This window comes from Paralichthys olivaceus, chromosome 16, assembly GCF_024713975.1.
Source record: "Paralichthys olivaceus isolate ysfri-2021 chromosome 16, ASM2471397v2, whole genome shotgun sequence".
Classification (NCBI taxonomy): domain Eukaryota; kingdom Metazoa; phylum Chordata; class Actinopteri; order Pleuronectiformes; family Paralichthyidae; genus Paralichthys; species Paralichthys olivaceus.
This window is the reverse complement of record NC_091108.1, coordinates 15,595,737-15,621,009: the sequence shown is the minus strand read 5'-3', so window position 1 is coordinate 15,621,009 and position 25,273 is coordinate 15,595,737. Positions and strand designations below refer to the sequence as shown.

General features: G+C 39.6%; 4 protein-coding genes across 7 annotated transcripts; 1 reads left to right on the top strand and 3 right to left on the bottom strand.

Annotated features, from left to right (window-relative positions):
- Positions 1-221: 221 nt before the first annotated feature.
- Positions 222-5,009, bottom strand: LOC109639413 (sentrin-specific protease 5-like). Of its 3 annotated transcripts, none has more exons than XM_020102864.2 (10): positions 4,822-5,009; positions 3,089-3,827; positions 2,876-2,981; positions 2,599-2,746; positions 2,459-2,506; positions 1,923-2,000; positions 1,372-1,509; positions 1,168-1,251; positions 1,015-1,065; positions 222-929 (listed from the first exon to the last, which is right to left on the bottom strand). In XM_020102864.2, exons 2-10 carry the CDS (start codon positions 3,825-3,827, stop codon positions 813-815), a joined length of 1,509 nt encoding a protein of 502 aa, XP_019958423.2. In that variant the 5' UTR covers positions 4,822-5,009; the 3' UTR covers positions 222-812. The 3 variants fall into 3 exon arrangements, with proteins under 3 accessions (XP_019958423.2, XP_019958432.2, XP_069366764.1); XM_020102873.2 differs by having other exon boundaries at positions 4,705-4,844; XM_069510663.1 differs by lacking the exon at positions 1,372-1,509 and having other exon boundaries at positions 4,822-5,004.
- Positions 5,010-6,908: 1,899 nt separating this feature from the next.
- Positions 6,909-9,286, top strand: ahsg2 (alpha-2-HS-glycoprotein 2). The gene is made up of 7 exons (XM_020103069.2): positions 6,909-7,207; positions 7,475-7,585; positions 7,716-7,797; positions 7,985-8,139; positions 8,244-8,339; positions 8,493-8,567; positions 8,661-9,286. The coding sequence occupies exons 1-7, from the start codon at positions 7,010-7,012 to the stop codon at positions 9,066-9,068; spliced, it is 1,125 nt and encodes a 374-aa protein (XP_019958628.1). The 5' UTR covers positions 6,909-7,009; the 3' UTR covers positions 9,069-9,286.
- Positions 9,287-10,450: 1,164 nt separating this feature from the next.
- On the bottom strand, positions 10,451-14,881 carry LOC109639227 (protein piccolo-like). The gene is made up of 7 exons (XM_020102596.2): positions 14,548-14,881; positions 14,225-14,407; positions 13,995-14,116; positions 13,760-13,925; positions 13,198-13,313; positions 10,611-13,118; positions 10,451-10,535 (listed from the first exon to the last, which is right to left on the bottom strand). The coding sequence occupies exons 1-7, from the start codon at positions 14,804-14,806 to the stop codon at positions 10,530-10,532; spliced, it is 3,360 nt and encodes a 1,119-aa protein (XP_019958155.2). The 5' UTR covers positions 14,807-14,881; the 3' UTR covers positions 10,451-10,529.
- A 1,048-nt stretch (positions 14,882-15,929) lies between these two features.
- On the bottom strand, positions 15,930-22,025 carry LOC109639753 (profilin-2-like). Of its 2 annotated transcripts, none has more exons than XM_020103398.2 (3): positions 21,577-22,025; positions 19,541-19,733; positions 15,930-17,961 (listed from the first exon to the last, which is right to left on the bottom strand). In XM_020103398.2, exons 1-3 carry the CDS (start codon positions 21,703-21,705, stop codon positions 17,864-17,866), a joined length of 420 nt encoding a protein of 139 aa, XP_019958957.1. In that variant the 5' UTR covers positions 21,706-22,025; the 3' UTR covers positions 15,930-17,863. The 2 variants fall into 2 exon arrangements, with proteins under 2 accessions (XP_019958957.1, XP_019958948.1); XM_020103389.2 differs by having other exon boundaries at positions 15,930-17,638.
- Between the last annotated feature and the right edge of the window lie 3,248 nt (positions 22,026-25,273).

The window sequence follows — 25,273 nt, the reverse complement described above, 5'->3', positions numbered from 1 at the left end:
TCAACAAGACCTGCTCTCAAACTGAAAAACCACACTATTAAATAAAGATATGAAAGAAAACCCATATTCAGGGTCACACTAACATACAGTCATAATGTGCTGATTAACAAAACCTGTAGTTGTATGTTATCAATAAATAAATATATATAAAATATATATAAATCAATCAATTATATGGACTGCAGAGTATACAGCACATTCCATAAGATGAAAACATTGAATAAACTTTGTCAACGTCTTTTTTAATTTGAAACTCACATTTCCATTATGCAACAAACAAAAACAATGATTTTCTTCAAAAACACGATATACCTCTACAGTCTCTATTCAGTCATGATACTAATAGGTAAACCATGATGCAAAACATCTCAAACCACGAGTCAACAATGCAAATTTCAACTTTAAAAATGTGCAAATAAGGTTTAAACAATAAATATTCAACGCACATGAACCAAAACAGATGAGATCCACCTCAACAGGCAGTCAAGTCAGTAAGGCTCTATCGGTGCACTGTAGATGTGTAAACTCCAGGAACAATAACAGCTTTTCTTTATTTAAATAACATTACTGAATAAATTTCGATATTTTTAAATACAATAATCATATATCATGGTTTAGCATGAACAGCGCACCTCCTACAATAGTGACTCTCACCTGCAGGGGTCACTCATAGTACTGTAAACTTGTGAGCTGGTAGTGAAGCCCTGCACAGAGTCTGTGGAACGCTGATTTCAAACCTGAATTAGAAGTAGCAGATATTATCATTGTTATCAGCAATAGATAAATGATTGCACACGTCTGTAAGATCCTCGTCAGCCCTCCTCATGGAGTTTACAGTCACACAGCTCTTTGTAGATCCTCTTACGTATCTTTGGTATGTCCTCCTGGGAAAACTGCAGGGGTTTTGTGAGAGCAAGGCATCTGGAGTACTGAAATGAAAATCAAGTCATTAGTGAAGAGAAAAAAAAAACTACAATGATGAAGTCATGAATTGTAAGCAGGCAGAGCTGTTACCTCCAAGACAAAAACTCCACAGTCGTTTTCATTGGTCTGTTGTGGGACGTTCTGTGAGGGACAGCAGGGGGAGACAAAACATCATGTCAGGGAATCTCCAGCAGGAAGAAGAAACGTAGTTTAAGGCCTCGGCTGCCATCAACGTTTACATACCTCATCAAACGACACTGTCCAACCATTTTCAAAAGCTGTCTGCTGCTTCTCCTTTGCTTCTGCCATCAAGTATTTCAGGATATTCTGTTATTAGCAGAGCATAGAGAAAAACAATTTTTATGGATAAGGACTTTTTACTTTAAATAAGCAGCTCAAATGTTCATGTATATTGTTAGAGGGACAAAGAAAACCATGTGAAATTACCCTTGCAACCTTCTGGAGTGCATTCCCTTGAGAGTCATAAAGGCAGATTCTCTTTTTGACAAAGTCAGCAGTCACCAGACACCAGTGAACCTCCAGGTGGATCGGCACCAAGAGCAAACACTTAGAAAACAAATCCACCTGTGAAAAAGACAGAAAAGAGTTAAATCCATTCATTCTCTATTTTTTACTCTTCATTAACTCTTCATGAAGACTTAATGTATGATTATCTCCGTGAAGACTATCATGTTTTCATCCCTGTCTTCTTGTTTATTTGTTTGTAAGCAAGATTACACAAAAGAAATGAATGGATTTCCAAAATTTTAGGGAAGAACCCATTCAAGTTTGGTGCAGATCCCAGAGAATAATTAATGGATATTGATAATAAAAATCAGGCACATTTAGGGAACTGATATGAGAGTGTGTAATTTGGTGCAGCATGAATTTAAGGAGACTGTTGGGCCTGGGCGGAGGTATGTGCTCTGCTTAGTGCCGTTCTTGTTTGGTTTTAATCTACATCACCAACACTGAGAAATGATCACATTAGACCTGACCTGCTTTGTCCATCTCTTAACACCATCATATCCTTTAGTCATGAGCTGTCGGTGGAAGAAGCTGTTGAGAAAATGGACCTGTGAGCGGAGACAGATTAAGGTTACAAAAGTACAATTATAAAACAAACTGAGTTCATGTTTATACAGGTTCACGTGTTTTTGATGGCAGATAAACCAGAAAAACATAAATATGCACAATTTGTACTGTGTTAAGGTTCTGTACGTGCTGCATAGTTAAAATAGAGTTAAAAAGAAGTAATAATAATACAAATAATAAAATATGATTTCTAAAATATGTTTAATTAAAAAAATCTAAGCAGTATATAACATGTTAATAAGTCATCTTCAGACGTGCATATTGTTTTATTGACTTGGGACTGAGCCAGGTAAAACATTTCCCCCTAGTAGCGGTCTGTTTATCTAACTACAAGTAAATAAGCTTATAAGAGATATTTTAATAACCCTGGTAAGTACATAACAGCCACCTGATTTGAAAAAAAAAGAAACCTTCTAGCATCTACATATCATTAGATTACCTTGTGGTGGGCAGATTCCACAATCAATTCCCCATACATGTTCATGACCTGAAGCAGAAACAAGAATACATAATTATATATTAAAAGCAAAGGTTTGACCACTCGCAGGTAAATGACATATTTTAGTGTTGGATTCTAACCTGGTCATTGAGCCAGTTCTGATCTGCCAGGGTCGACAAATCTTCCAGTGTCAGTGTGTGTTTGTTGTAGACCACCTGGAAGGAGGGAACGGGTTTCTGAACGATCACACTTCTGTATTTGGTAACCTCCGAGAAGACAACATATTTCCTGCAGGGATGGGAAAACATGAACAGGTTTACATGCTCTAATGTTCAGCAGCTCCTCTTTTGAGCCTCTGTCTGAAACACTGGGTTTTAGCTCCTGTCTCTTTAAGATGTAGAATTATGAGAGATTTACCTGTCCCTGAAATCTGTGTTAAACTTCCTCTTCAGGTGTCTCAACACGTCGCTCTTCTGTAGTGGAATGAAACTTCCATATATTCTGTAAAACTCATCGAGGAACTCTGGAGAAACATGGAAACACTCTGTAATCTCAAACAGCTGTGAAAACAAAAACCAAAAACTTAAAAGTGAAGGTTAAAAAAAATGATAAAAGTGATTAAAAAAGTACCATGTAGGTCGTTCGTCAGTGCTTTAAGGCTGACATTGGTTTGAGACGACTTTTGACAGGTGATTCTCTCATCAGAATGTGTGTTTGAAGCCTTGTCCTGACCTGGAGTAACACTGGTACATTGTCCTGATGTGCACCTCATCATCCCCTCACATGCCTCTGTCCTCAGCAGGGGTTTGACTGTGCGAGAGTGTTTTGAAGGCTCTGCAATTACACAACACCGTCCAGAGGTCTCTCTTCTTTGAGATGACGCAGTTAGAGTGAATGGACCTCCAGGAACATTCATGTCTGTGAGCCGGTTCTGAAAAGAGCTGGAAGCGATTAAAGTTTCTGACAGACTGACTGGTTCATGTGGCTTCAGCGGACAGTTCTGCCCTCTGAGCGTCTCCTCTGAAGCTTCAGTATCACAAGCAAGTGGAGACACTGCAGCTGAAGTCCTGTCTCGAGAATTGTCTGAGTTTACTGTGTGGTACATTGGAAGTCTACTTTTATTTTTCTGTGACTGATCCTTTGAGTTAAAGCAGGGTCCACAGCTGATCCCACAAGCTCTTCTCTTTGCTCTGAAAATCCCAAAACGGCATTTCTCTCTCCGCTTCCTCCACATCCAGAGCTGTACTTTAAAAAACAAGCGTCTCTTGGCCCGTCTGGACAGATGAGAAACTCCCTTGACTGAAGACATGAAACCCTTCCGTCTCTTGAGGTACTTGGCTTTGCTCCTGTGGCTCTGTGTTCGGTGCATCTAGGGGATAGTGAAGAGGGGTCACATGAGAACATGGAGGTGTGGGTATCATAGGTGGCAGAGCTGAATCTGAGTTTTATTTTGTGTCCTTTGCGACAAAGAGATGCTCAGTTTCAAGGCCATGGTCCACTGACTGTTCCAAGATTAACTTTCCCTTCATACTCCACTAAGTTTTCTCTGTACTCAGCAGTCTGAACACCTGCTGCAGTAAAGAACAGATGTGTTGTTACATTCAGTGCTCAGCTTTCATTGTGAAATACAGCAGTTAACTAGACAAGTACAATGTAACTGAGTATAATTACTTGAGTATTGTACTGTGAGATATTTTCCACTGTAGTTGGCTTCAGCCACAATCATTAGAACGAACGTCAGAGAAAAAGAGAACACAAGGCCTGCAGCAGATGGAGCAGTGGATCCATCTGAAATGAATTTTTAAATACCTCTAGTTTAACTGTTACTTGAAATTAAGGATTTTATATCACCATTGTTTCACTGTGACTTAAAATGAAGGATTGTATATCCCTGTAGTTTTACTGTTACTTGAAATTAAGTATTTTGTATCCCTATAGTTTTACTGTTACTTTAGATAAAGTATTTTTTTTATATCCCTGTAGTTTTACTGTAACTTGAAATTAAGGATTTTATATCCCTGTAGATTGACTGAAATTGAAATGAAGTATTTGCACATCCCTGTAATTTAACTGATTCTTGAAAAGTATACATCCCTGTAGTTTTATATGTGCAGAGTGATTTAGTAAGTGGCGTTTCCACACATGTGTTAGATTAGAAATGAGACCTGTATCCAAACGTTGACTATAGTGGAGTACATCAGTGTCTCACACACAGCTCAGTTATTAAACCTCAGCCTGTCACAGACCTCTCATGGTTTGTGGATCTTCTCGACACGTGTTAGCAGCAGTCAGTCACAGTGTCCTCGCTACAGCAGCTAGCTCAGCTAATGTTTACTGACAAAACGCACGAAGCTCAGTCTCACCGTCACCGCCTCGGTTTGTCTCTGCGACTCCGCGGACAAAGAGGAAATGTTCTCTGGTGAGCCTCCTCCATGTTTACGGCCAGGAGAATGAACCTGCTTCTTCTTCGCTCATATGTGCCCGCTTCACCTGAAGCTCAGCGCTCAGCATGTACACAATGCACTGTTTCTCAGTGTCGCGGGTATAATGCGTCATCCTGCAGCCGACCAATCACATTTCACTGAGAACGATGGGTTCAGGTCATATACAGTCTGTGGTTCAGGTCAGAGGAACTACTACTACTACTAATAATAATAATAATAACCCTGATACTACTACTTATACCAATAATAACCCTTATACTAATCCTTATACAAATACTACGAATAATAATAACCCTGATACTACTACTTATACCACTAATAACCCTTATACTAACCCTTATACTAATACTAGCCCTTATACTTATGCTAATACTAATACCAATACTAACACTTGTACTAATCCTTATACAAATACTGCTACCAATAATAATACTAACCCTAATACTAATACTTACCCTTACACTTATGCTAATACTAATAACAATACTAATCCTTATACTACTACTAATAATAATAATACTAACCCTTATACTTATACTAAGCATCTTAGAAAACACATGACGTACTTAATATTTCAAAAGAACAAAGAAAAGAAATAAATCAGAAACTCAGATCTTAACCAAGGTAAATAATTAAATCAATCACAACAAGATGAGAAATATATCAAATAAATATATTTTTGATTTTTCCTGTTCACTCTCAGCAATGCCATTTGGTTTTTCATGCACATAAGACCAAAATTATCAATTGAGGAATGTCATATTTTCTTATGATGTCCAGTTTATTATTTTGAAGTCCCTGCAGAACCACAGAGCACTATTAACCAGGACAATAGTAGACATTTGTTTCCCCATGTCAGTGTTGCATGTCCACTTTAGGTGTCTCAATGCTTTATTACCCATCAAGGGATGTAACTTCCATATATTCAGTAAAGGCCATAAATATACTGTTGCTGCCATTATTACTATATACTGCTATTATATTGGTATAAGTACTATCTATATAAATATATATTATGTTATATTGTATACTATATATATATATATATATATATATATATATATATATATATATACTGTACTACTATTCTTATATACTGTGTAACAATAACATTACCATCATATCATAATTACTATTACCATCATATTGCCACTGCACTACTTGTCTGCCTATTCATCTTGTGTTTCTGTTTTTGTTCTTTCTACCTCAATGTTTTGTTTTGTTCTATTGTATTGTGTTTTGTTGTGTTCTGATACACGAGCTGCTATGACGACTTAATTTCCCTCCGGGGATGAATAAAGTAATCTATCTATCTATCTAAAGGAATTCTAAGGAGGAACATGGTCAGGTGAAAAAGCTACGACAAAAATAAACAAAGGGAAAAAAGATAAAGACAAAAACAAAATTGATATAACATGGGGATCCTTGGTAAGTACCTTGCGGCTAACCTCTGTTTTTGATGGTTTTTCTATATAAGATCATATATCAGAGCCTCTTTGTATCGTGGTTATGGCCTGGAGTGACACCAGTGTATTGTGCAGACAGTCCAATAAAGAGTAAACATGTGCTGCAGCAGTGTGTGTCCATGACCCTCTGCTGTGCCCCCCTTGGCAAACATCCTCTCTGCAGAACTGTCGTTGAGCAAGTCACTGAGTCCCTGCTGATAGTGGGGCCCTGCTCTGTGGCTGATCACTCTCATTGACCTCTGTGGAGAGCAACAGCTGGTGACACAGTACGGCTGTTTGGAAGTGAAGTCCGTCACGTGTATTTCTATGATATTTTAATTCACGGAACATTCCTCTCAGATGTGGGGACAGCTGTGAAAAGACAGAGGAGATGTTTGCAGATGTATCAGGATGAAAAAACACAGTGAATAAGCACTGATTTGAACTTCAATGATAGACTTACCTAACTGTCATTTGTTTTGGCAGCAGTCCTAAAACAGAGTACAACCCACGCGTCGTCAGGAGGGATGATCATTGTATTTAACTTGGCTCTGTTTTCTGTTTAAAGTGCAGGATATATACAGCACAGACTGCATGAGTATTTTCCTCTCCTTTCCTCTCTCTGCTCCACTGCTCTGATACCTCTTGCATCTCTCGCAGACATGAATCTGCTGGGCTTCGCTGTGGTTCTGGGACTTCTGGTGGGGACGTGGGCTCAGGTGAAGGTGCTGCGGCCTCTGTGCGACTCCCCTGAGGTGGAGGAGGCTGCGATGGTCGCCCAGGATTACCTCAATGGCCAGCACGCTCACGGCTACAAGTATGCACTGAACAGGATCGAGGATGTCAAGATCCAACCTGGGGTAAGTCAGAGGGCAGATGTGGTCTAGTTACAGGCAAAAACATGCAAGCAATATTTGTGTGACATTGCAAAAATACTCTCCATACATTCCTCCATATACCACTGGACAATAGGGTCACATAAAACAGTAGATTGAGGTTTGAACTGAATTATGACTGTTCCACAAAAAATCACAAGCTTAAATATATATATATTTCTTTCTTCCTTTCTTTCAACAGTTGATGTTTGACATGTGCAAAAAACTGTGTTTTGTTTTTTCTGTCCTCAGGCTAATGGAGACGACACATACTTCCTTGAAATTGACCTGCTGGAGACAAACTGTCATGTGTTGGACCCCACACCTCTTGCCAACTGCACAGTCCGACCCAAAGTGTTGACTGTGAGTCTGCGCTCCAACGCTTCACAAATTCGACCAGATCTAATGATGATAATGATTTTTCACAACATAAATGAATGAGAATAGAAAATAGGACTGATTAGCGTTCTCTGGTCATCTGTTTCCAATTCAGGCCGTGGAAGGAGACTGTGATGTGGTGCTGAGGAAAGTTGCAGGAGTTCTGACTGTGACTGCATTCAAGTGTAAAACAGACGGTATAACTTTCTGATCACTATGAAGCCACACACATACAGAGGACATCAGTGTCAATCAATCATAATTAAATTGTATTTGTGTGGCCTGTATTTTCAAATCACAGTTTGTCTCATGGTTTTACAAGGTGGGACATCCTCCATCCTCAACCCTCATCATAATAAACCCTGCATGTGTCTTTTTGCTCAGAATCAAGAGAGGACCTGTGCCTGCACTGTTACTCCCTCCTCCCTCTGAACGACACTTCAGCGCTGGACTTTGTGCAGGCCTCACTGGCGACCTTTAATAACAATACTATGAACGTGACTTACACCATCATGGAGGTTGGAAGGATGTCGTCACAGGTGGGCTCTGTTCAGATGAATTAAACGAATTTTAATGTTGTAACGTTCCTGCACATTTTATTAATGTTTGTCAGTAAAGCAATATTCCCAAAACCTTGTTTCAGGTTTTGGCCGGTGTGCCACACTATTCAGTAGAATATGTTGTGGTTGAGGCTAATTGCACTGGCACAGCCTGCACGCCTCTGAATGACCCCATGGCTGTAAGTACACAAAGCAATCAAGTCTTCAGTGAGAACGACCCATTTCAGAAGTTCACTTAATTATTATGGGAACGAACAATTACACATTTGAAGTTAAGTTTAGTTATGAACATTGAATGAAAATGAAACAGAACATTTGTTTTTCTCTCACAGGAACGTGGAATTTGTTATGCCAAAGGTTTCAAAGCCGTTCACAATGTGGACTGCAGAATGTTCCCTGCTCCCATGGTAAAATGCTGTTTATTTATTAATTTATTGTGAGCAAAAATAAGCCCTGGATTTTACAATCTTTCACTGTGTTGATGTAACACAATTTTTCAGATGCCAGTAGATGCCAACAACACTGTGGCTGTACCTCCAGTTGTACTTGCAGACAGCCTGTCACACAAGCACGGTCTGAAACACCACAAGCTGACCTCCCTCCATGACCCTCATCAGAGTGGCCTTCTGTCAGCAGAGTCAGCAGAGTCAGAAGAAATTGTACCTGTGGTCCCTGCAGTGGTTGATGCTGCTGCACCTGTTGCAGCTGCTGCAGATCCTGCTCCAGCTGGTGATCTTGCTCCAGCTGCAGACTCTGAATCAAACTCAGAATACAGCAGTGGAGAGGTCCCTGTTGCTATGTTTAAGAGAGATGTAGCTGTTGCATCTGCTGCTGCAGTAGTCGGCACCCCTGCAGCTCCTCTTCTTCTTGTGCCAGCATGTCCAGGAAGGGTTAGATATTTCAGTTGAACAGGTCCCACAGACTCTCCATCTTTTCTTTCTTCAGCTGCATTGGTGCTAGTGTAACTTTAATTGATGCAGAAAAATGTACCGTGGTAGGTTGATGTTACAAAATATGTTTCCTACAAACCAAGAATAATCAAAATTGTCGAGAGAGCGTAATGTATTGCAAAACACGAAAATGATAGAGATTTGCATTTCATTCTGAATAAATCCACAAACTCCAACATTATTGTGTTATTGTGTCATTGTGATCGCATAATTTTTCTCATCAATGAAACGAAACACACAGTCAATGAAGGATTCGTGAGAGGTCATGTGAGGCTTTCTACAGGTCCGATGAGGACCCGTCGAAGATCTCTATACGGAGATTTCAATGAACAAACTGGTACCGGAATGCACTCAATCATTCATGACATGTCTTTGATGCTGATTGCAAAACAGTCTTGTTTGCTGATCATGTTTGCCCATGCCAGGGACATTCCTGCGAACCTATTGACATTTCTGCAAATACTGCTACAGCTCATGTTGAAAAACAATTTTTAAAAATGCAAACTTAAATGCTGAGTGATGCAAGTAGAGGATGATATGAATGGATGCTGTGGGAGACATCTTCAGACTTGGGGGGGGCATTGCTCATGTTACTGTGTATGTATATTGTTCCACCTTCTGGTCTCCAGAATGCATCAGGTCTACTTTAAACTCTTCTGCATAAGACATCAGCCACTGCATGAGTTCTGCTTTTACCAGCTTCCAGAAAACATCCATAACACCAGCCTATATAGCTCCAAAATGTCCCCATTTTTATAGTTGACATGAAATTGGAAAGCTTAATCACTTTAGTGAAACGGGACTCAGCGGTCGACTGTTTTATTTTTACCATTTTAGCTGTTTAGTATTTTTCAGTTTTAAAGGTGGATGAGTTAGAGGTATAGAGGCTAAAAGTGTTTCAAAAACCTTTAAATAATCTTGTATGCATAAGCAAAAAAGTAACCTTGGAATATTAAGAGCACAATGATTTTGGATTGAATTCAAGGCCACTGATGAATGAATAGGACTTGTATCCAATGTGTACTCTCTGGGTCAATGTTCATTAAGCATCAGTTCTGGGTAAGACAAAACAAGCAAGACAAATTAGTTAAACAAGGTCAATGCACCTTTTAGGTCTAAAAAGCAGATACATCCCTCATGCCAACAAGTACTGAGTAAAACAACTTTGAAATGGAGAAAAGCTAAACACAAATAACCCTTTTTACCACCAATGCCAAAAAGAGATTAACTACAGTGATAATCAATTTACATCAACTTCTCACTTTTACCAAAATGCAAATCGGACAAAAACAAATTCAAATCTTTTGAATTTTTTTTTTTTTAAAAAGCACAAGCTCAGGTATTGTTTCAATCATTTATTCAAATTGAATACAACTAGTTTCTGATTCTGATGTTCTTCACCTCTCTTGGTGCATAGGTTCAGTCCTGTAAGGAGACAAGTTTATTAGATTTAAAAAAACAAACTGGTTTAAAAAGTTAAATAAAAAAGACTCAACGCACCCTTTGGTCAGCTGCTGAGCGCCATCTTTGAAATTCCTCTCCAGGAACATTGGCTGGAATCCCTTCGTCGTAGCCCAGAGGTCTACTCAGTTTCCACATTTTTTCTAATAATTCAGGATTTATTTGTGCTGTATTGAAAGAGTTCTTGGGCAAAGGTGCAAAATGAGAGCCATCCTTTGCAGAGACAAATGGGTGGTTATGGGGGTTGTCCTGTAGGGGATTCAAATTCTGATGGGGTTTAAGATTTTGTGACTGGACGGTTGCGTCAGCAAGAAGCTCTTCACTGTAACTGGTAGGCTCCCGACCTGGTGGACCCTGCTGTAGCAGCACATAACTCTTTGATTGAGAATTGGGTTGAATTATCTGATCACTGTTGGTAGATTTCTTAAAGGCACTAACAAATTGTTGTGAGGAGTTTATAGGTGCCTCTGCATCTTGAAGCATGGGGTGCCGGACAAGAAAGCGATCAGCTACACTTTTGAATTTAGCTTGCATTGGCTCTTCAGAATCACTGGGTTCCACATTAGATGGCTGTAGTTCACTGGCTCTGGGCTCATTTTGCTGGTTTGCCAAAAGCCCTTGTTGATATTGAGCAACAAAAGACATAAAATCAGGCCAAGACAGATTCTTCATGTCTCCAGGTAGTATTTGGCTCATTTGCGACTCTGGGGGCTGTAGATAATATGGAATTGCATGCCCATTACCTGGAGCATTGTAATTAACTGCTGACTGGCTTTGTGGTAGATATAGATTGGGTACAAAATAAGGGTAGGTTGGGATCTGATTTTCAGGTATACTGAGAACAGGCGCAGCATTGTTGCCATCTGGTGGCAGGAGATATGGCAGTTGTTCATTCTCAGGTGTGGAAGATTCAGTAGTTACAGCAGGTGTTGTTGTTGTTGCCATTGTTTCCTCTGGAGAGGGATCAGCCAATCCATTGCCAAGCCCAGAATATCCCAATGAAGAGAGAAATTGCTGTGCTGGATAGACTGGAGGAACATTTTCACTGCCAGGTCCAGCTGGAACAAAATGATGCAGGTGTTGATGAAAAGCAATTTGTGGGCAGCAATTAGAAATTCCAGATGGGCAAAATTGAGGGCAGTAGAAAGGAGGCATATATGGAGAGCCTGGTTGTGGACCTTGGGGGACTTTACCACCATTACTAGGTTCATTGTTAGGTGGTGGTGTCTGTGTGAAGGTAACAGGGGGTAATGTTATTGGCTGAGGCTGCTGGGGGTAATAAAGGTTAAATGGGTAATACACTCTGCCTTCTGAAGGGCTGACAGCTGGAGGGGGTTCGATTGGGGCAGGTTTTTCAGCACCTGGTTCCTCAGATGGTTGTGGCTTCTCATCTGGTTGTTTTTCAGGCTTTGGTTGGTAGAAGTAGGGATAGAGGTACTGTTGGACTTTGCCTGCAGGAGCTTTAGGTTGTGATGGCGCTTTGCTCTGTGGAGCTGAAGGTAGTTTACTGGGAGACACATTCCCAGGGATTTGGGGTTTAGATGTCTCAGGGTTCAATGGGCTAAGAGGCTTTACTTGGCCATTTGGAGCCAGGGTAGGGGTTTGCTTTGTGGGTGGCATTGGTGGCTGGTAAGGGCCTTGAGACCATAATGGAGGGTAAAATGGGTATTGGTAGAACGGCTGGTACATTTGTCCATGAGGTTCCTGAGAAACTGGGGGTACCGGTTGTGGGTTATATTCTTGGTTCTCAGGTTTGCTTGAAGGTGGTTCTTGAGGTTTCTGAGGAGGTCCAGATGGGTGGTTATTTGGAAGGAGATATTCAGGGAGTTTATCTGCTGCTGGTTTAGTTACTGGTGACTGCATAGGTGGTTTCGGTTTATATGGAAAAGGGTAGTAAATCGGTTGTCTATGGCCTTTCGTACTTTGGATAGCCGGGGGAGATGTAGTTATATATGGTTCAGGTGTTGGTACGGGAATGGCATTAGGGGGTTTAAAGTAGTATGGATAAAAAAGGTCTTCTACTTTGCCATTAGGTGGTTGTGTGGCTGGAGAATCTACTTGAGTCTCTTTTTCAACAGGCACTTGTTCAGGTTGAGATGGCCAGACATAAAAAGGATGGAATTGCTGGGGCATTTGTCCTTCAGGGGCCATTGGCAGTTTTGATGGGAGGACAGTTTGTGTGGACTGCACTTCAGTGGTCTTGGTTAAAGGAGAGGACGGTGGCTGTGCAGTAGTTACAGGTTTAATATCTGGATAAGGGTAGAAGAAATTTGGGTACGAAGGATAGTATGGCATTTGAGGTGGAGCAATAACCTTTGGCCTCTCATTTGGTTTTTTGGCAGGTACCTCTGGCTTCTGAGGAAAGGTTTGATCAAGAGGTGAACCAGAATTATGAGATGGGGTGAAGTGATGTACCCCTTTGCTTGGCATTTCAGTTTGTGGTTCTGGATCATTTGGTGGGCTTTTTGTGGGTTCAGCTTCAGACAGTGATGGGCAGGAAATTTTGGTTTCTCCATCTCCAGCCAGTTCCAGGGTGTATAGACCATCCTTAAAAATAAATAGTTGGTTACAACACAGTTTAATTGTATTTGCAAATGCATTTCTTCGAAAAACATTTGTACGGTACCTTTTCCTTCAGGCAAGGTGAATAGCGAACAGAGATGACCACACCATCTGGATGTACAACTACGCTGAACCCACATTTGGCTGAGGCCCTCATCAGAGGCTCCCAGACATCATTCACTGTGATGTAAAATTACAGTCAGACACAAAGTTTTAAAAGTCTTCCTCTCCAACCAAGTTAATCATATTTCAATACCTAATTTAAGCCTGGTTTCCAATTCTGCTTTGGGGCGATTCAGAGCCAACACCAGCAACTACAACATTTGCGCCCATTGCTTCTACTCCTATAGATGTTTTAAACAATAGTTGCTGAATCTGAATGGTGGAGATGAAGCCACTTTTGAAAATTAGAACATTGAGGCAGCTGAGCCAGTATATTAATCCAACACAAATGCAGCTTTGCTGTGTGAGAGCATGAAAAGCACACATGCCATGTCATTTTGATGGCAGGAAGCAAGCACACACAATACAAGGGGTACACATTTGACACTATATCATGCAATGCAACAGATAGGTGTTGACTGAGCTTTAGATATTATGTTGAATACTCAGTGAAAACAACTTACAGTTTACTTTAATTTTAGCAACAGAGATCATCCATTCAGTTTTCACAACCATGCCCTCAGTGTGGCAGGTGACCATCGGAGGGTTAGGTGCAGACGGTCTCATCAAAGGGCATGACATCCTCACCGGTAACCCCCACCAACGCAAGGGGAGAACATAGCTGTCCTCCTGAAATTTAAAAGAAGTTAGACAAATGCAAATGTACTTCGAGTAAAGTGCTTTTGGAAAGTATCGCACCTCATGAGCAACAAAGCAACCATCATAGGGTGCAACCAAGACAAAATCTCTCCTTGTTGACCTGATTGTGTAACCACAGCTTTGCGGCAACTTGGACAGGGGAAGTGGAGACTGGTTACTTCCTGAGAGATTATATTAGACAGAAGAGAAAATACATTAAAGGCTCAGCATATAATAATGAAATCGATTATTGCTGTAAATTTATCACCACTATTAAACCAAACACTTACCTCGGTCCACAAAGAATAGGGATCCAGGAGTAGAGGCAGCATCTTGGATTTGAAGCTTCATGGAGTCTCCTGTACATTCAACCTTTGGTTCCAGTTTAAGGAGTTGTTCCACCGCTGCATCAGCTGGCTTTGGCCTTGAGGAGTCGTCACCTTGTCCTTTAGCTCGTTTGGGCTCTGCCCAACCTTTAAAAAAAAAAATAATGCTGTTATTTTAATGTTTCAACAATTTCAGACAAATTGAATTAAAAGCCTTCAAGGTTACAATCAATTAAAAGTAATGAAAGGTAATTTACACAGAATTTTATGCAGAACTTAATACACACCAATGTCATCTTGGTAATCAGCATTCAAATCCAGCAGGTCCTTTGAGGTCCAGATTCCACTGACTTTTGCACCTTCCAGCGAGTTTTGCCCAATGAGGAGTCGTCCATGGTGCAGACCACTTCCTTGGCTAATCATCGAGTTTTCTTTTAATTTATCCAGTGCCTTAAGCCTCGTCAGAGGGCTACAACTGCAAAATGAACTAGCAACCACAAAAAGGCCTAAACAGAACAAAATCTTACTGCCCCTGCTCCACGCCATCAGAAACAAAGGACCAGAAGCATGCACAGGTCTGAGGTGAATGTTCAGCTTTTCTCTGCGCTCTCACTTTTCAAGACTGGACACATGAGGTCTGCTCCTAATTACACCAATCAAGCACTCAACTGCAGCAGGTGTTACCAGATGAGCTGGTAAGGGTGGGGCTTAGCAAGCTACATGGCTAAAACTAATGTAGCACTCAGAACAGTGTTGCATGCACCTAACATTTCATGCTGTTCTAATCAGGCTTATTTGACCCTGACGTGTTTGCCTGTAAGATTTTAAGATATTCTATGCATGCTCTTGGTGTATATGTTTCTTCTTCAGGCCTAACAGGATGATAAATGTACACATACTGTGAACACACTGTGACATCTACCTTTAATTTACAGTACTAGAGTACAAAAAACACATTGACAATTAATTTATTGTATCAATTGTGTTCATAATACATGTAATGCACCTGACAGGGCCTGACAGTGGAATAAACAGATATATATATACATTTTCTCACAAATCCAAAAATGTATTTAAAACAATTTTAATCTTCTCTGGGACAATCTAGTCCAGATTTGACAAGTTTGGGTATTATGGTTTTTTTTATCTGAACCTGGTTTGGTAAAAATTTAAAAAGCAGTGACTTCCCCTGGCTGCTCACACTATTTTGCACATACATTTAGATGTATGTTTGTTTTATGTTGGTCTTTGTGTGCTGCTTTTTTGGTAACTTGTTCTAAAATCTACTGGATGCCTACATTTCCATCAAAATCAATTAGGTATCAATTTTTTGCATTTTCTTACATAGAGCAATGAGAGAGTAACTTCAGCGTGGTATGGATTTCAAATGCATCAAATAGCAGCAACCCACTGGTGGGCTTGTTATCAGAAGCTCATGCTGTGCAGCCACATATTATTCAAACCTTTTTTATTTCTCCATTAACAGTCGGAACCACAGGGAGAAAAATCTTTGTCCTCTCACTCTTAAAATTATTCAATTAGATGATATCTGTTAGACATTAAATCACACAATTGAATAGAATTACTGACTTCATCCATAAACATTGAAGAATTAGTCTATATACACATTTGTACTGAAGAAGCAACAGACGGGACATGATGGCATAAACTGGTTGGAATAACTTTTATTTGATCTGTCTGTAAACAAGACATCTCATCAATTCATGGCATTTGAAATAGCAGATTTTGTGGCAGAAGGAATTTCCTTTCAGAAACAAAAAGACAAAAATTGCAAACAGTTTTTTTTCTGTCGTTTAATTCTGTACATATTCCACAAAGTCTGGAGATTACTGATGCCAAAATATCCCTTAGGAAAGTGCCATTAAAAGTTACTTCTTGCTGGGGCAGCAGTTAAAAATCCAACTCATAGTAGCAACGGATCAGATCAATTTTTATGGCACAGAATACACAGTTATTCTCAGAAAATTTTCACAAGACAACTTACAAATGCTCTTATTCCAACCAACACCATTTTCAATATGTTTAGTGTACACAGCATTTTTTTCTTTTAAATATATTCTAAGTACCATACTATGACATTTTGTGAATACACCTTTGATGACTAAAGCACAAGGCAAATAATTCCAAGGTGCTGGAGCCCAACAGCCTTGTTTTACAGTCAAAATGCATTCATACTGTAGTAAAATGACATTGTTGTTTTATTGGTTAATGGACATGTTAGCAACAAATCAATTAGTGATGAGAAGCTAGTGTAGTGTTGAAGTCTAAAGAAGCAGTAAATGTTTTACACAGTCATCTGAAGTCATCAATGATTTACAGTCAACAGGTGATGCCAACAATCATACATCAGAGAAAAGATGAAGCAATTCTGATAATCCTCTTAAACTGACAATTGGTCCAAAGGGGAGGGGGAGAAAAAAACTGACATGAGTGTGTTTTGTGATTTACAGCGAAATTTACAAAGAGCAGGAGCTGACTGACAAACGTCGGAGCTGTCACAGAGGTGGAATGTCCACTGAGACTCCAGGATGTGTGGAAGCGTCTTGACAATATCTTTGAGACCTCAGCAATGCTGACCTTATACACTTCACTCAAATAACAGCCCAACACCACACCATTAACTTTTAAGACCACATTCAGGTACAACAGCGAAAGCATGTGATGGAGGGTAAAGGAAGCTGCGCCTGACGGTGGCGAGTCAGTACACACATACAGGACTTTGTCAGAGGAAATTTGTTGTTTCTTTAGCAGAGGCTGTGAAAACTTGAAGATGAAGAGGCAGATGAGAAGATGGTTTTGGCTGGAATATTAAGCTGGGACAGAGAGAAGATAGGGCTTGGATCTGAATGCTACAGAGGGGTATGCATGCAACTTTTAAATGCCCACATGCTGATGGAAAAAATGGCATATTTTAGTAATGCGCAAAAAAAACTATGCACCATTACATATGTACTTCCCCTTGGATTATAAGCCAGTTGCTAAGTAAATGTTATGCAAGGCAAATTCAAATTTAACATTTTTATTACACTTTGCAATCTTTTTTTGCAAGAACATGAGAAGTACAATGTTAAAGTGGAGTAGGTTTTTTTTTCCTTTAAAAAAAACAAAAGAAGGAAAAAAAAGCTACAGGGTGGGGAGTATATAAAAGTAAACTGCGGAGGAAGTAACTTTGTATGCCATCTAATCCTCGGAGTAGTGTCGACACAATGCGGTTGAGTGGGGGTGAGCTGCTAAGTTGATGGATGGGTGGAGAGGTTGCTTAATATCCAGATTTCCTCAGGTACTCAGCCATTGCATGTGCTTTCATGTTAAGATTTCCACCATGGACCACCTCCTTCCCCATGACAAAAACCAATACTGGAGCACACAGGGGAAAAAAAGAGAAATGAACAAAATTGAAGAGTCTCCCCCCCTACAGAATGCAGGGGGGGGGGGGACAAAGGTGACACAGTATCTTACCACTCTTCATTGCTATTAAAAGTTTCCAAGACATTTGACTGCTTGCAGGAGAAATCTTAACAGCAATTATTTATTTTCTCTTCTTTTTTGTCCCTCGTTTTTATCTAAGTGAGCTCGAAAACATTAAAACCCTGAATCCCTCAAGTATTTTGCCATTGAGAAAGCCTTCTTATTCAATCCGCCTCCATGGACCCCTTCTTTGCCCATTACAAGAACCAAAACTGAAAGAGAAGAAACAGAAAAAAGGGACAGTTAAGAAAAGAAAAAAGGGTAACGGCATTCCAAGTAAGAAAGATCCTCACCAGGAGTGTGCAGTGCAGGGATATTTAACTGTGTGTCATACAGTGCCAACTGTCTGCACACTTCTCTTTGCGACTATAATTGTTACCAACTGACACAATGAGATGCTGCAGCTTGGACAGCAAATGATTCAGTGTTGAAAAAGTGTTTCTTAAATGGGAAATAATCTTGAGTAAATAACTTAATTTCCCCACAAAGTCCTGGTCCTGATTTTGCAAAGAAAATGTGTTGTTGGGGGTTCAACTCTCAAACAGACACTGGTTCATTCTGCTAAAGCAGGACATGACTATTAAGATGCATGCAAGAGACTATGGTGCAACACACAGCTGTGTGAAGAGACTGAAGCATCTCGCTGCACGTTTGGTACAAATTTACTTTAGTAACATCTTTCACCGAAAAGCTCAACATGCACAGCAGGAGGGTGAGGAGCGAGCAGGAGAAAACAGAAAAAGGAGCAATGTTTGGAAAGTGAAAGGAAAGTGTAAAGTGCAATTGATTGAAATCTGTGTTTCCCGCTTAGAATTAGGAAGCACACTTAGGTCATTTTCCCCAGATACCATAATGAAGGCTGATGAAAACAGAGTCAGATTTGTGGTAGCTGTGGGAAAATGTATACACAAAAATAGTTTGTGAATACAATGCTTGATTGTAGCCAATTATCAAAGGCTTTCAATGGCAGAGCCAGATAAATCTTGTGAATATGTGAGAAACACTGGAGCAATGTCGGACAGTGAGGACCACAAAGGCAAACGGACAGGGTCGGCAATACCATGGCTTACATGAGGTTTATAATAAAAAATCTAACTATTATGTAAATGTACATATTTCAACTACAATTTCATTGTAATTATCAACACATAATTATTCAGCAATAGGGCTGCAACTGTAAACATTTTCATTGTTGATTAATCTGCTAAAAACTGTGAAAATGCCCTGTGCATCCATCGTTCATTTTGTCCGATCAGCAGTCCAAAAATCCAAAGCTAGTCATGCAGAACATTGAAAAGCATCAACATTTCATATAAATGCATGGCTTTCTTTAAAGCTTTAGATTTTTTTAACAAAACAATTATTCAGTTATCAAAATCAATGCTAATTAATTTTCTGTTAATAAAGAATAATAATTCTTGCAATACCTTTATTTTCCAAGTAATTTCTCAAACAAAAATGGCAAATATTTGCATGCAGAATGTAAAATGTTAGATACTGCGATATCTGCAAAGATATTTGCAGATATCACGTTTACAAATGATTGTTACAACTATATAATGGATACATATATCAGTCTGGCAAAAATCAACAGGAGAAGAAATGTTGTAAATTTGGTCAAATGGGCCTGTGATATTCAGTCAGCACTTCTTCAAGTCACAAAACTGTATGGAAGAAGCTCTGATACTGACATGACACTTTCACAACATAAAACAATATGAGATCTTAAACTATGAAGGGAGCATTGTAATAGCTGAAATGAATAGAAGCATTTAGGAAGCAGACTCTTACCTTTTCCAGCTTTTCCCACAGAGACGTTATATGTAGGCTCTCCTCCTTGGCTCTTTGTCCTGATGTCCATTGTCCAGTCCCCATCATCATGGAGGCTGTCTCTGAGGACTGAACATTTCTTTGAGCCCAGAGTGAGACCGCTGGTGTAAAAGGTCTCCCTGTCCTTACCGATAAGGATGTCAATTTCTTGAGACTGAAAAACACACAAAACCACAGGATCGGGGAAATGTCAAACTGATTTTAAATAAATATGCCTTAAGGTACATGACTAGCATAAAACATCCTAGTATGGAAATATACAATATCATTGCGTATATAAATGAATGTAAACAGAGGAGATCTGTGAAGGCTTGAGTCCTGCTGCAGCGGCCACAGGCTCGGTTCCAAGACGGCACTTTGCTGCACGTCTGCACTCTCTCTCTCTCCTAATTTTACACTTACGGTGTCCTATCAATAAAGGCCCCCAAAAATCTAAACAAAAACGGAATGTTCAAAAGAAAAGACATATGTTACCTGAACCCTAACCCCCTAAGCCTAAGATATAAAAGCAAAAAATAATAATTACTTAATAAATCATTTCCAGTAGCTGTTGCTCCACACATTAAAGACTAATGTCATGCTGAAAATGACTAAACTTGATCAAATAATTTAACAACAGATGGAACCATTCAACTAAAGTTTAAATGATCACCAGCCCACTTTTGTTTATTTCTAAAATATGAGATGCTTATCATTTGTATCCTGTCTTTCCTTAGTTTCCTTTTTTTGTGCTGGCTCTGTTTTTATTTTTTGTCTTGTTTGGTACCACTGGTTGATTAGTAAGGTATAAATAAAAAAAACTTGATTGTGGTAGCCACGCTGTAATAGCAACATACCGTTTAGTCAGACTATGCAGAGATGATAATGGGGATGAGTACCTTTATTGATCCTCCGAAGAGGAAATTCAAAATTGACACAGCAATAGAGGAGGAAATGTATTAAGAAATAAAAATCAGAATAGAAACAGAATCTACAGTAAATTATATAAATCAGAAATACTATAAACCAAAAAAAACCTACTATATACAAGGATGTTTTCCTAAATGTGCAACATAGATTAAAGTGGTATAACTGTGCAATCTGTCCAAATTCTTTGCAATATGCAAATACTGCAAACATTAGGCCAGACTTCAAAACTCACATTTATATTAACACCTTTTAGAAAGATGATGACAGTAAAATAAATATGTACATGTTTTGCACCATTGGTCTGTAATATTGTTTATTATTATTGCAAAAATAATCGGATTGGTTTATCATTTAAAATAAGTGTAAGCTGCAGCTCTATTCTAAACATTAGTTACCCTTGTACCAGTGTTCCATATGAAAACTAAGAGAGGTTTGTGAATAAAATCACCACGATTACAGGCGCGACCCACACAATAATACAGCCCAGACAATAATACAAGCCTGTAGGAAGGAGCGGAGGTAAAGTGACGTCCTTTTCGGTAGATTAACAAAAGCATAATGTCATCAAATATCACATGTGTATTAGTATCTGCGAGGTACAGTGAGGCAGGATCGTGGTAAGCTGACCACAGTGAGCCGGTAAACCTGCAGCTTAATGCTTTCTAATCAAAGCGGCCGAGCACACAAAAGCATGCACGCTCCCTCCAGTCGCACACCGTCTGCTAGCTGCTCTTACATTAGCGCCCGGTTCATTTAGCAGCGTGCTAACATTTCCGAAGGGCGTTCGGCTTTTGTGTCTCCATGGTACATGCACGCCACAATGAGCGGAGTCTCCTCTGATTCCACACGCGGTCTAATCCCGCAGCGTTTCCTTAGCAGGAAATAGCCGCGGCAGGGCCACCGATCCGCTAGCTGCTAGCCCCGCTCGCTAGCGCGGTGCTGTTAGCATGCTAATCATTTAGAGGCTGCGAGATAACGGGTTTTTAGAGCCGTTTATTCTGGTGAGCGTCTGCGTGGGTGATTCACAACAACAACATCCGAGCAGAACCGCCCTTCCACTCCGATCTTTCCGTTTCACCCGCTCTTACCGTGATATTGTTGAAAGTACCACCGGCATGTGCTGCCCAAACATATTTGGCGTCCGTATACCCAACAATGGCGCTATCCTGACAGCTGCCATCGGCCATCAGGTTTTCCACGTAGCTTTGCCAAGACATGTTCAAGAAACTGGTGCTATGTGTTTTTTTTAAAAAAGGGATCCCTACAGCTGAGGAGGAAGGCAGCTCGCCAAAAACCAAAAGATGAAGCCGAATCGGGAGGAAACCTGCAGGCGAATTTAGAGTCTCCAATCTAAAGCCACACTCCGACGCTCAGCGACGTCAAGGCTGGGGCAGCAAAGAAAGCCAGGGAGGGCAGTGAGGCAGCGGCTGGGTGTAGTCCCTAGCAGATCACTCCGCACAATGAGCTCAGCGGCAGCGGCAGCAGGCGGCGGAGTAAACAGGGACTTATCAGCTCAGCCAAGAGTCAACTGTCTGAGGGAAGATGCCGGGGAACACACACAGGCAATTATTTAGTCGTTCATTCACTCACCGAACGTGTCTCCATGATGGAGGAGCGACACGCTGGCTGAGGACGAGCAGTCGCACTCAGTGTTCACAAAGAAAACAATGTGCCATGAGGTCCATGAGGCTCATGGAGTCCAAACTGTCTATTCTAATGAGATCACCTCTTAGAATTACATTTTTATATTACGGTGGGAGCCTGGTCAGAGGTTCACTCTGGTGAGAGACCATTTACTCCTAAATCTCCTAAATCTAACAAGTGTTTGAGGCGTGAGGCCTGACAGATGTTATTTTTTATAACTTGTTTCCAAACAACAAATATGCACATAGGATGATTACTCATGTGGCCCTAACTTATTTAATCTTATAAAATCAATCCTTGTCAGAAGTTCTTTCATAAGTTCTGACTGAGAGGCCAATTTACTCCTTCGTTTGAGATGTACAGAAGCCTTGAAGTACCAACAGGTCATTTTTTATCTTGTGTGCACAAGATAATAAGTTGTTCCCAGACAACTAATATGTAGAGCTTACTAGATATTTTACCTTGTGGCCAAAACTTATTTAATCTCATGAAATCAACTCTTAAAATGTATTTTTTTTCCCCCCCTTATGCTGGTGCCAGGTCAAAAGTTCCTTTGATAAGTTCCCATTGAGAAGCCATTCACTCCCTTCAAATCTCTGTGTGGAGGCCCTATGGTCCTGACAGGTCTTTTTTTTAATATATATATATATTGTGTGCACAAGATAATAACTTGTTCACAGACAATACTTATCTTGTTTGTATAAGATAACTACCTTGTGGCCCAAACTTTTTAAATCTCATGAAATCAACTCTTAATTATTTTTATATTAAGGTAGGAGCCTGCTTAGAAGTTCTTTGAAAAGTTCCTGCTGTGAAGCCATTTACTCCTTTCTAATCTTAGTATTAGAGACACGCAGAGGCCCTAAATCCCTGCAGGTGATATTTATTTAGTCTTGTGCATGCAAGATAACAAGTTGTTCCCACACCATAAATATCTTGTGCGTATAAGATATAAACTTGTTTGCACAAGATAATTACTTAATTAACTAAGCTTATACAATCTCTTAATTTTTTATTATTATTATTATGTTGGTTGCCCATTGTTAGAAGTTCCTTTGATAACTTAGAAACATGTTCACACAATATAATTACCTTATAGCCCAAACATATTTATTCTCATTAAATCCCCTCTAAAAAAATGTTTTATCATCATGGTGTGAGCCTGGTTAGAGGTTCCATTGATAATTGTCTGCTGTGAAGCCATTCCTCCTTCCAAATCCTAGAAGTATTTGAGATGTACATAGAACTTTAATCCCAACAGGTGATATTTTCTTATGTTGTGTGCGCAAGATAACAATAAGACAATTACCCTGTGCAGCAAACGATTTCTGCCAATGACATCACATGTCTCCATACAAGAGCAGCAAAACTTTAATTATATGACATTCCAAGGTGAAAATAAAACTTGATTAGCTGAGTTCATTATATTGGCCGTGTGCGTCTGAAGTTGTTAGATATGGATGTGAATTTTTAGTAAATTATGGTGTGCACAGTTATTAATGTTGTACAAGGTTTTACTGTTATTCTGCTATGACTCTGTTGGATAAATATTTGGATTGACACTACAACCAACATTCAATACATATGGTAAAGCATTACTTCTGTTGAGCAGTTGCCTTTTACTTCTCGCACTGCATATAGTTCATAATGATTTAAACCAATACTATGTGTTTGTGTGCAATGACAGAATATTAACAGAAGCAGGCCTGCAGTTGGGTTTGTACAGTCAAGGACTAAACGTTTTAATTTTATTATCTGTGTACAACATTTAAATATTCATACATTCCCGGTGTATAACACCAATTTCATTAAAATCTCAGTTCAAATAACATTAATATAAAGACCCAAAGCTACATTGCTTCTGCTATATGCCTAATATAAATATTATACATATAAAAGAGATTTGAACCACTGCAGAGAACAAACCCGAGGCTATATGCTGTGTAATTTGCGAAACTCTAACAGTGACAGTCAGGCCTGGTCAAAGTCAGCCCGTGACATATGACTGAATTATGACTTGAGTGGATGCTTCCATTTATAAAGTGCATGATGTCATTTCAAATTTCAAACATACGACTTGTTCAACTATTTTGTGGCTATTAATTTCATCTCCTCTATAAGCTTGATCATAAATGATAGAAGACATTTTTTAATGATCATTTTGGGAGCATCAAACAGCACTGTTCCTGGGAATAAGAACTTATATGAGAAACAGTTCTGGATTCATCCAAAATAACCAAAAAAGGAAAAAGAAACATGGTACCATCTCACAGAGAAGTACAGTCACTGACCACCGGGGGCAGTGTTCTCTATGGATTGTGAATACTCATGTCTGGTCAACAGTTTATTTCTGGTGCAGAGCTATGACTTGTCATGTGTCTTTAAAACTGTATTTAGTCTTCAAGTAAATGTAGGGATATTTTCAAATGTGAATCATTTTAAATTGAAACTGCTTTATTGGTATAACAGAATTTACATATGTATAAAATTCATGCAGATATACTTTCATACTTATACATATTTGCAAGTTTGTCACATTGTAGAAGTTTTTTTTTAAATTTCCTTTGACTCTCTTAGATAATAAAAGTCCCATATATAATTCACTGTCTAACCTCACCTGCTGCAGATGTAATGCAGCACCAGTAGTGCGATGCGCTTTCAACCACATCATTGTGAATATAACCTCCAATCAACTCCCTTAAAAATATTCTGCGTTTCTTATGTCATACTTACAATATCATTACACATTTATATGAGAATATGAGGCGGTGTAGTGATCACAAGAGTTGCCGCATGCTGTGTCATATGCTCGCAGTTTTCCAGACACACAAGCCCAGTGTGTAGGAAGAGCTGTGCAATCTCGATTTATTTAGAAATGACTAAACTAACTTATCCCGTGATCATTCTTGAGAGGCCACTGCACAAACACACACTGCTGAATTCTCCCGTGGAAGTTCACTGATATAACATCGGTGTATCAGTGACACTGCAGCATACACAAATACCTATAGGACAGAACGAAGTGATGCGTTCAAGTGCCCTCCAACAAAGTTTGACTCTATGCTAAAAGAACCATCGTTTAGTAATACCATGTCATTGAAGAGAAAAAAAAGTATTTTGAAATGAAAGCATGCTGTGGCT

Bases quoted from the DNA above. Each gene is read 5' to 3' on its own strand.
- LOC109639413 (XM_020102864.2), bottom strand. From the start codon at position 3,827: ATGCACCGAACACAGAGCCACAGGAGCAAAGCCAAGTACCTCAAGAGA. The intron at 2,001-2,458 runs GTAATCTAATGA...CTCCGCTCACAG, and splicing joins TGGAATCTGCCCACCACAAG to GTCCATTTTCTCAACAGCTT. The intron at 1,252-1,371 runs GTAATTTCACAT...TGCTAATAACAG, and splicing joins CACTCCAGAAGGTTGCAAGG to AATATCCTGAAATACTTGAT.
- ahsg2 (XM_020103069.2), top strand. From the start codon at position 7,010: ATGAATCTGCTGGGCTTCGCTGTGGTTCTGGGACTTCTGGTGGGGACG. The intron at 7,208-7,474 runs GTAAGTCAGAGG...TTCTGTCCTCAG, and splicing joins ATGTCAAGATCCAACCTGGG to GCTAATGGAGACGACACATA. The intron at 7,586-7,715 runs GTGAGTCTGCGC...TTTCCAATTCAG, and splicing joins TCCGACCCAAAGTGTTGACT to GCCGTGGAAGGAGACTGTGA.
- LOC109639227 (XM_020102596.2), bottom strand. From the start codon at position 14,806: ATGGCGTGGAGCAGGGGCAGTAAGATTTTGTTCTGTTTAGGCCTTTTT. The intron at 13,314-13,759 runs GTAAGTTGTTTT...TTTACATCACAG, and splicing joins TGCTAAAATTAAAGTAAACT to TGAATGATGTCTGGGAGCCT. The intron at 13,119-13,197 runs GTACCGTACAAA...TTTATTTTTAAG, and splicing joins CACCTTGCCTGAAGGAAAAG to GATGGTCTATACACCCTGGA.
- LOC109639753 (XM_020103398.2), bottom strand. From the start codon at position 21,705: ATGTCTTGGCAAAGCTACGTGGAAAACCTGATGGCCGATGGCAGCTGT. The intron at 19,734-21,576 runs GTAAGAGCGGGT...TGTGTTTTTCAG, and splicing joins GTACTTTCAACAATATCACG to TCTCAAGAAATTGACATCCT. The intron at 17,962-19,540 runs GTAAGAGTCTGC...CTTCTCTTTCAG, and splicing joins TGTGGGAAAAGCTGGAAAAG to TTTTGGTTCTTGTAATGGGC.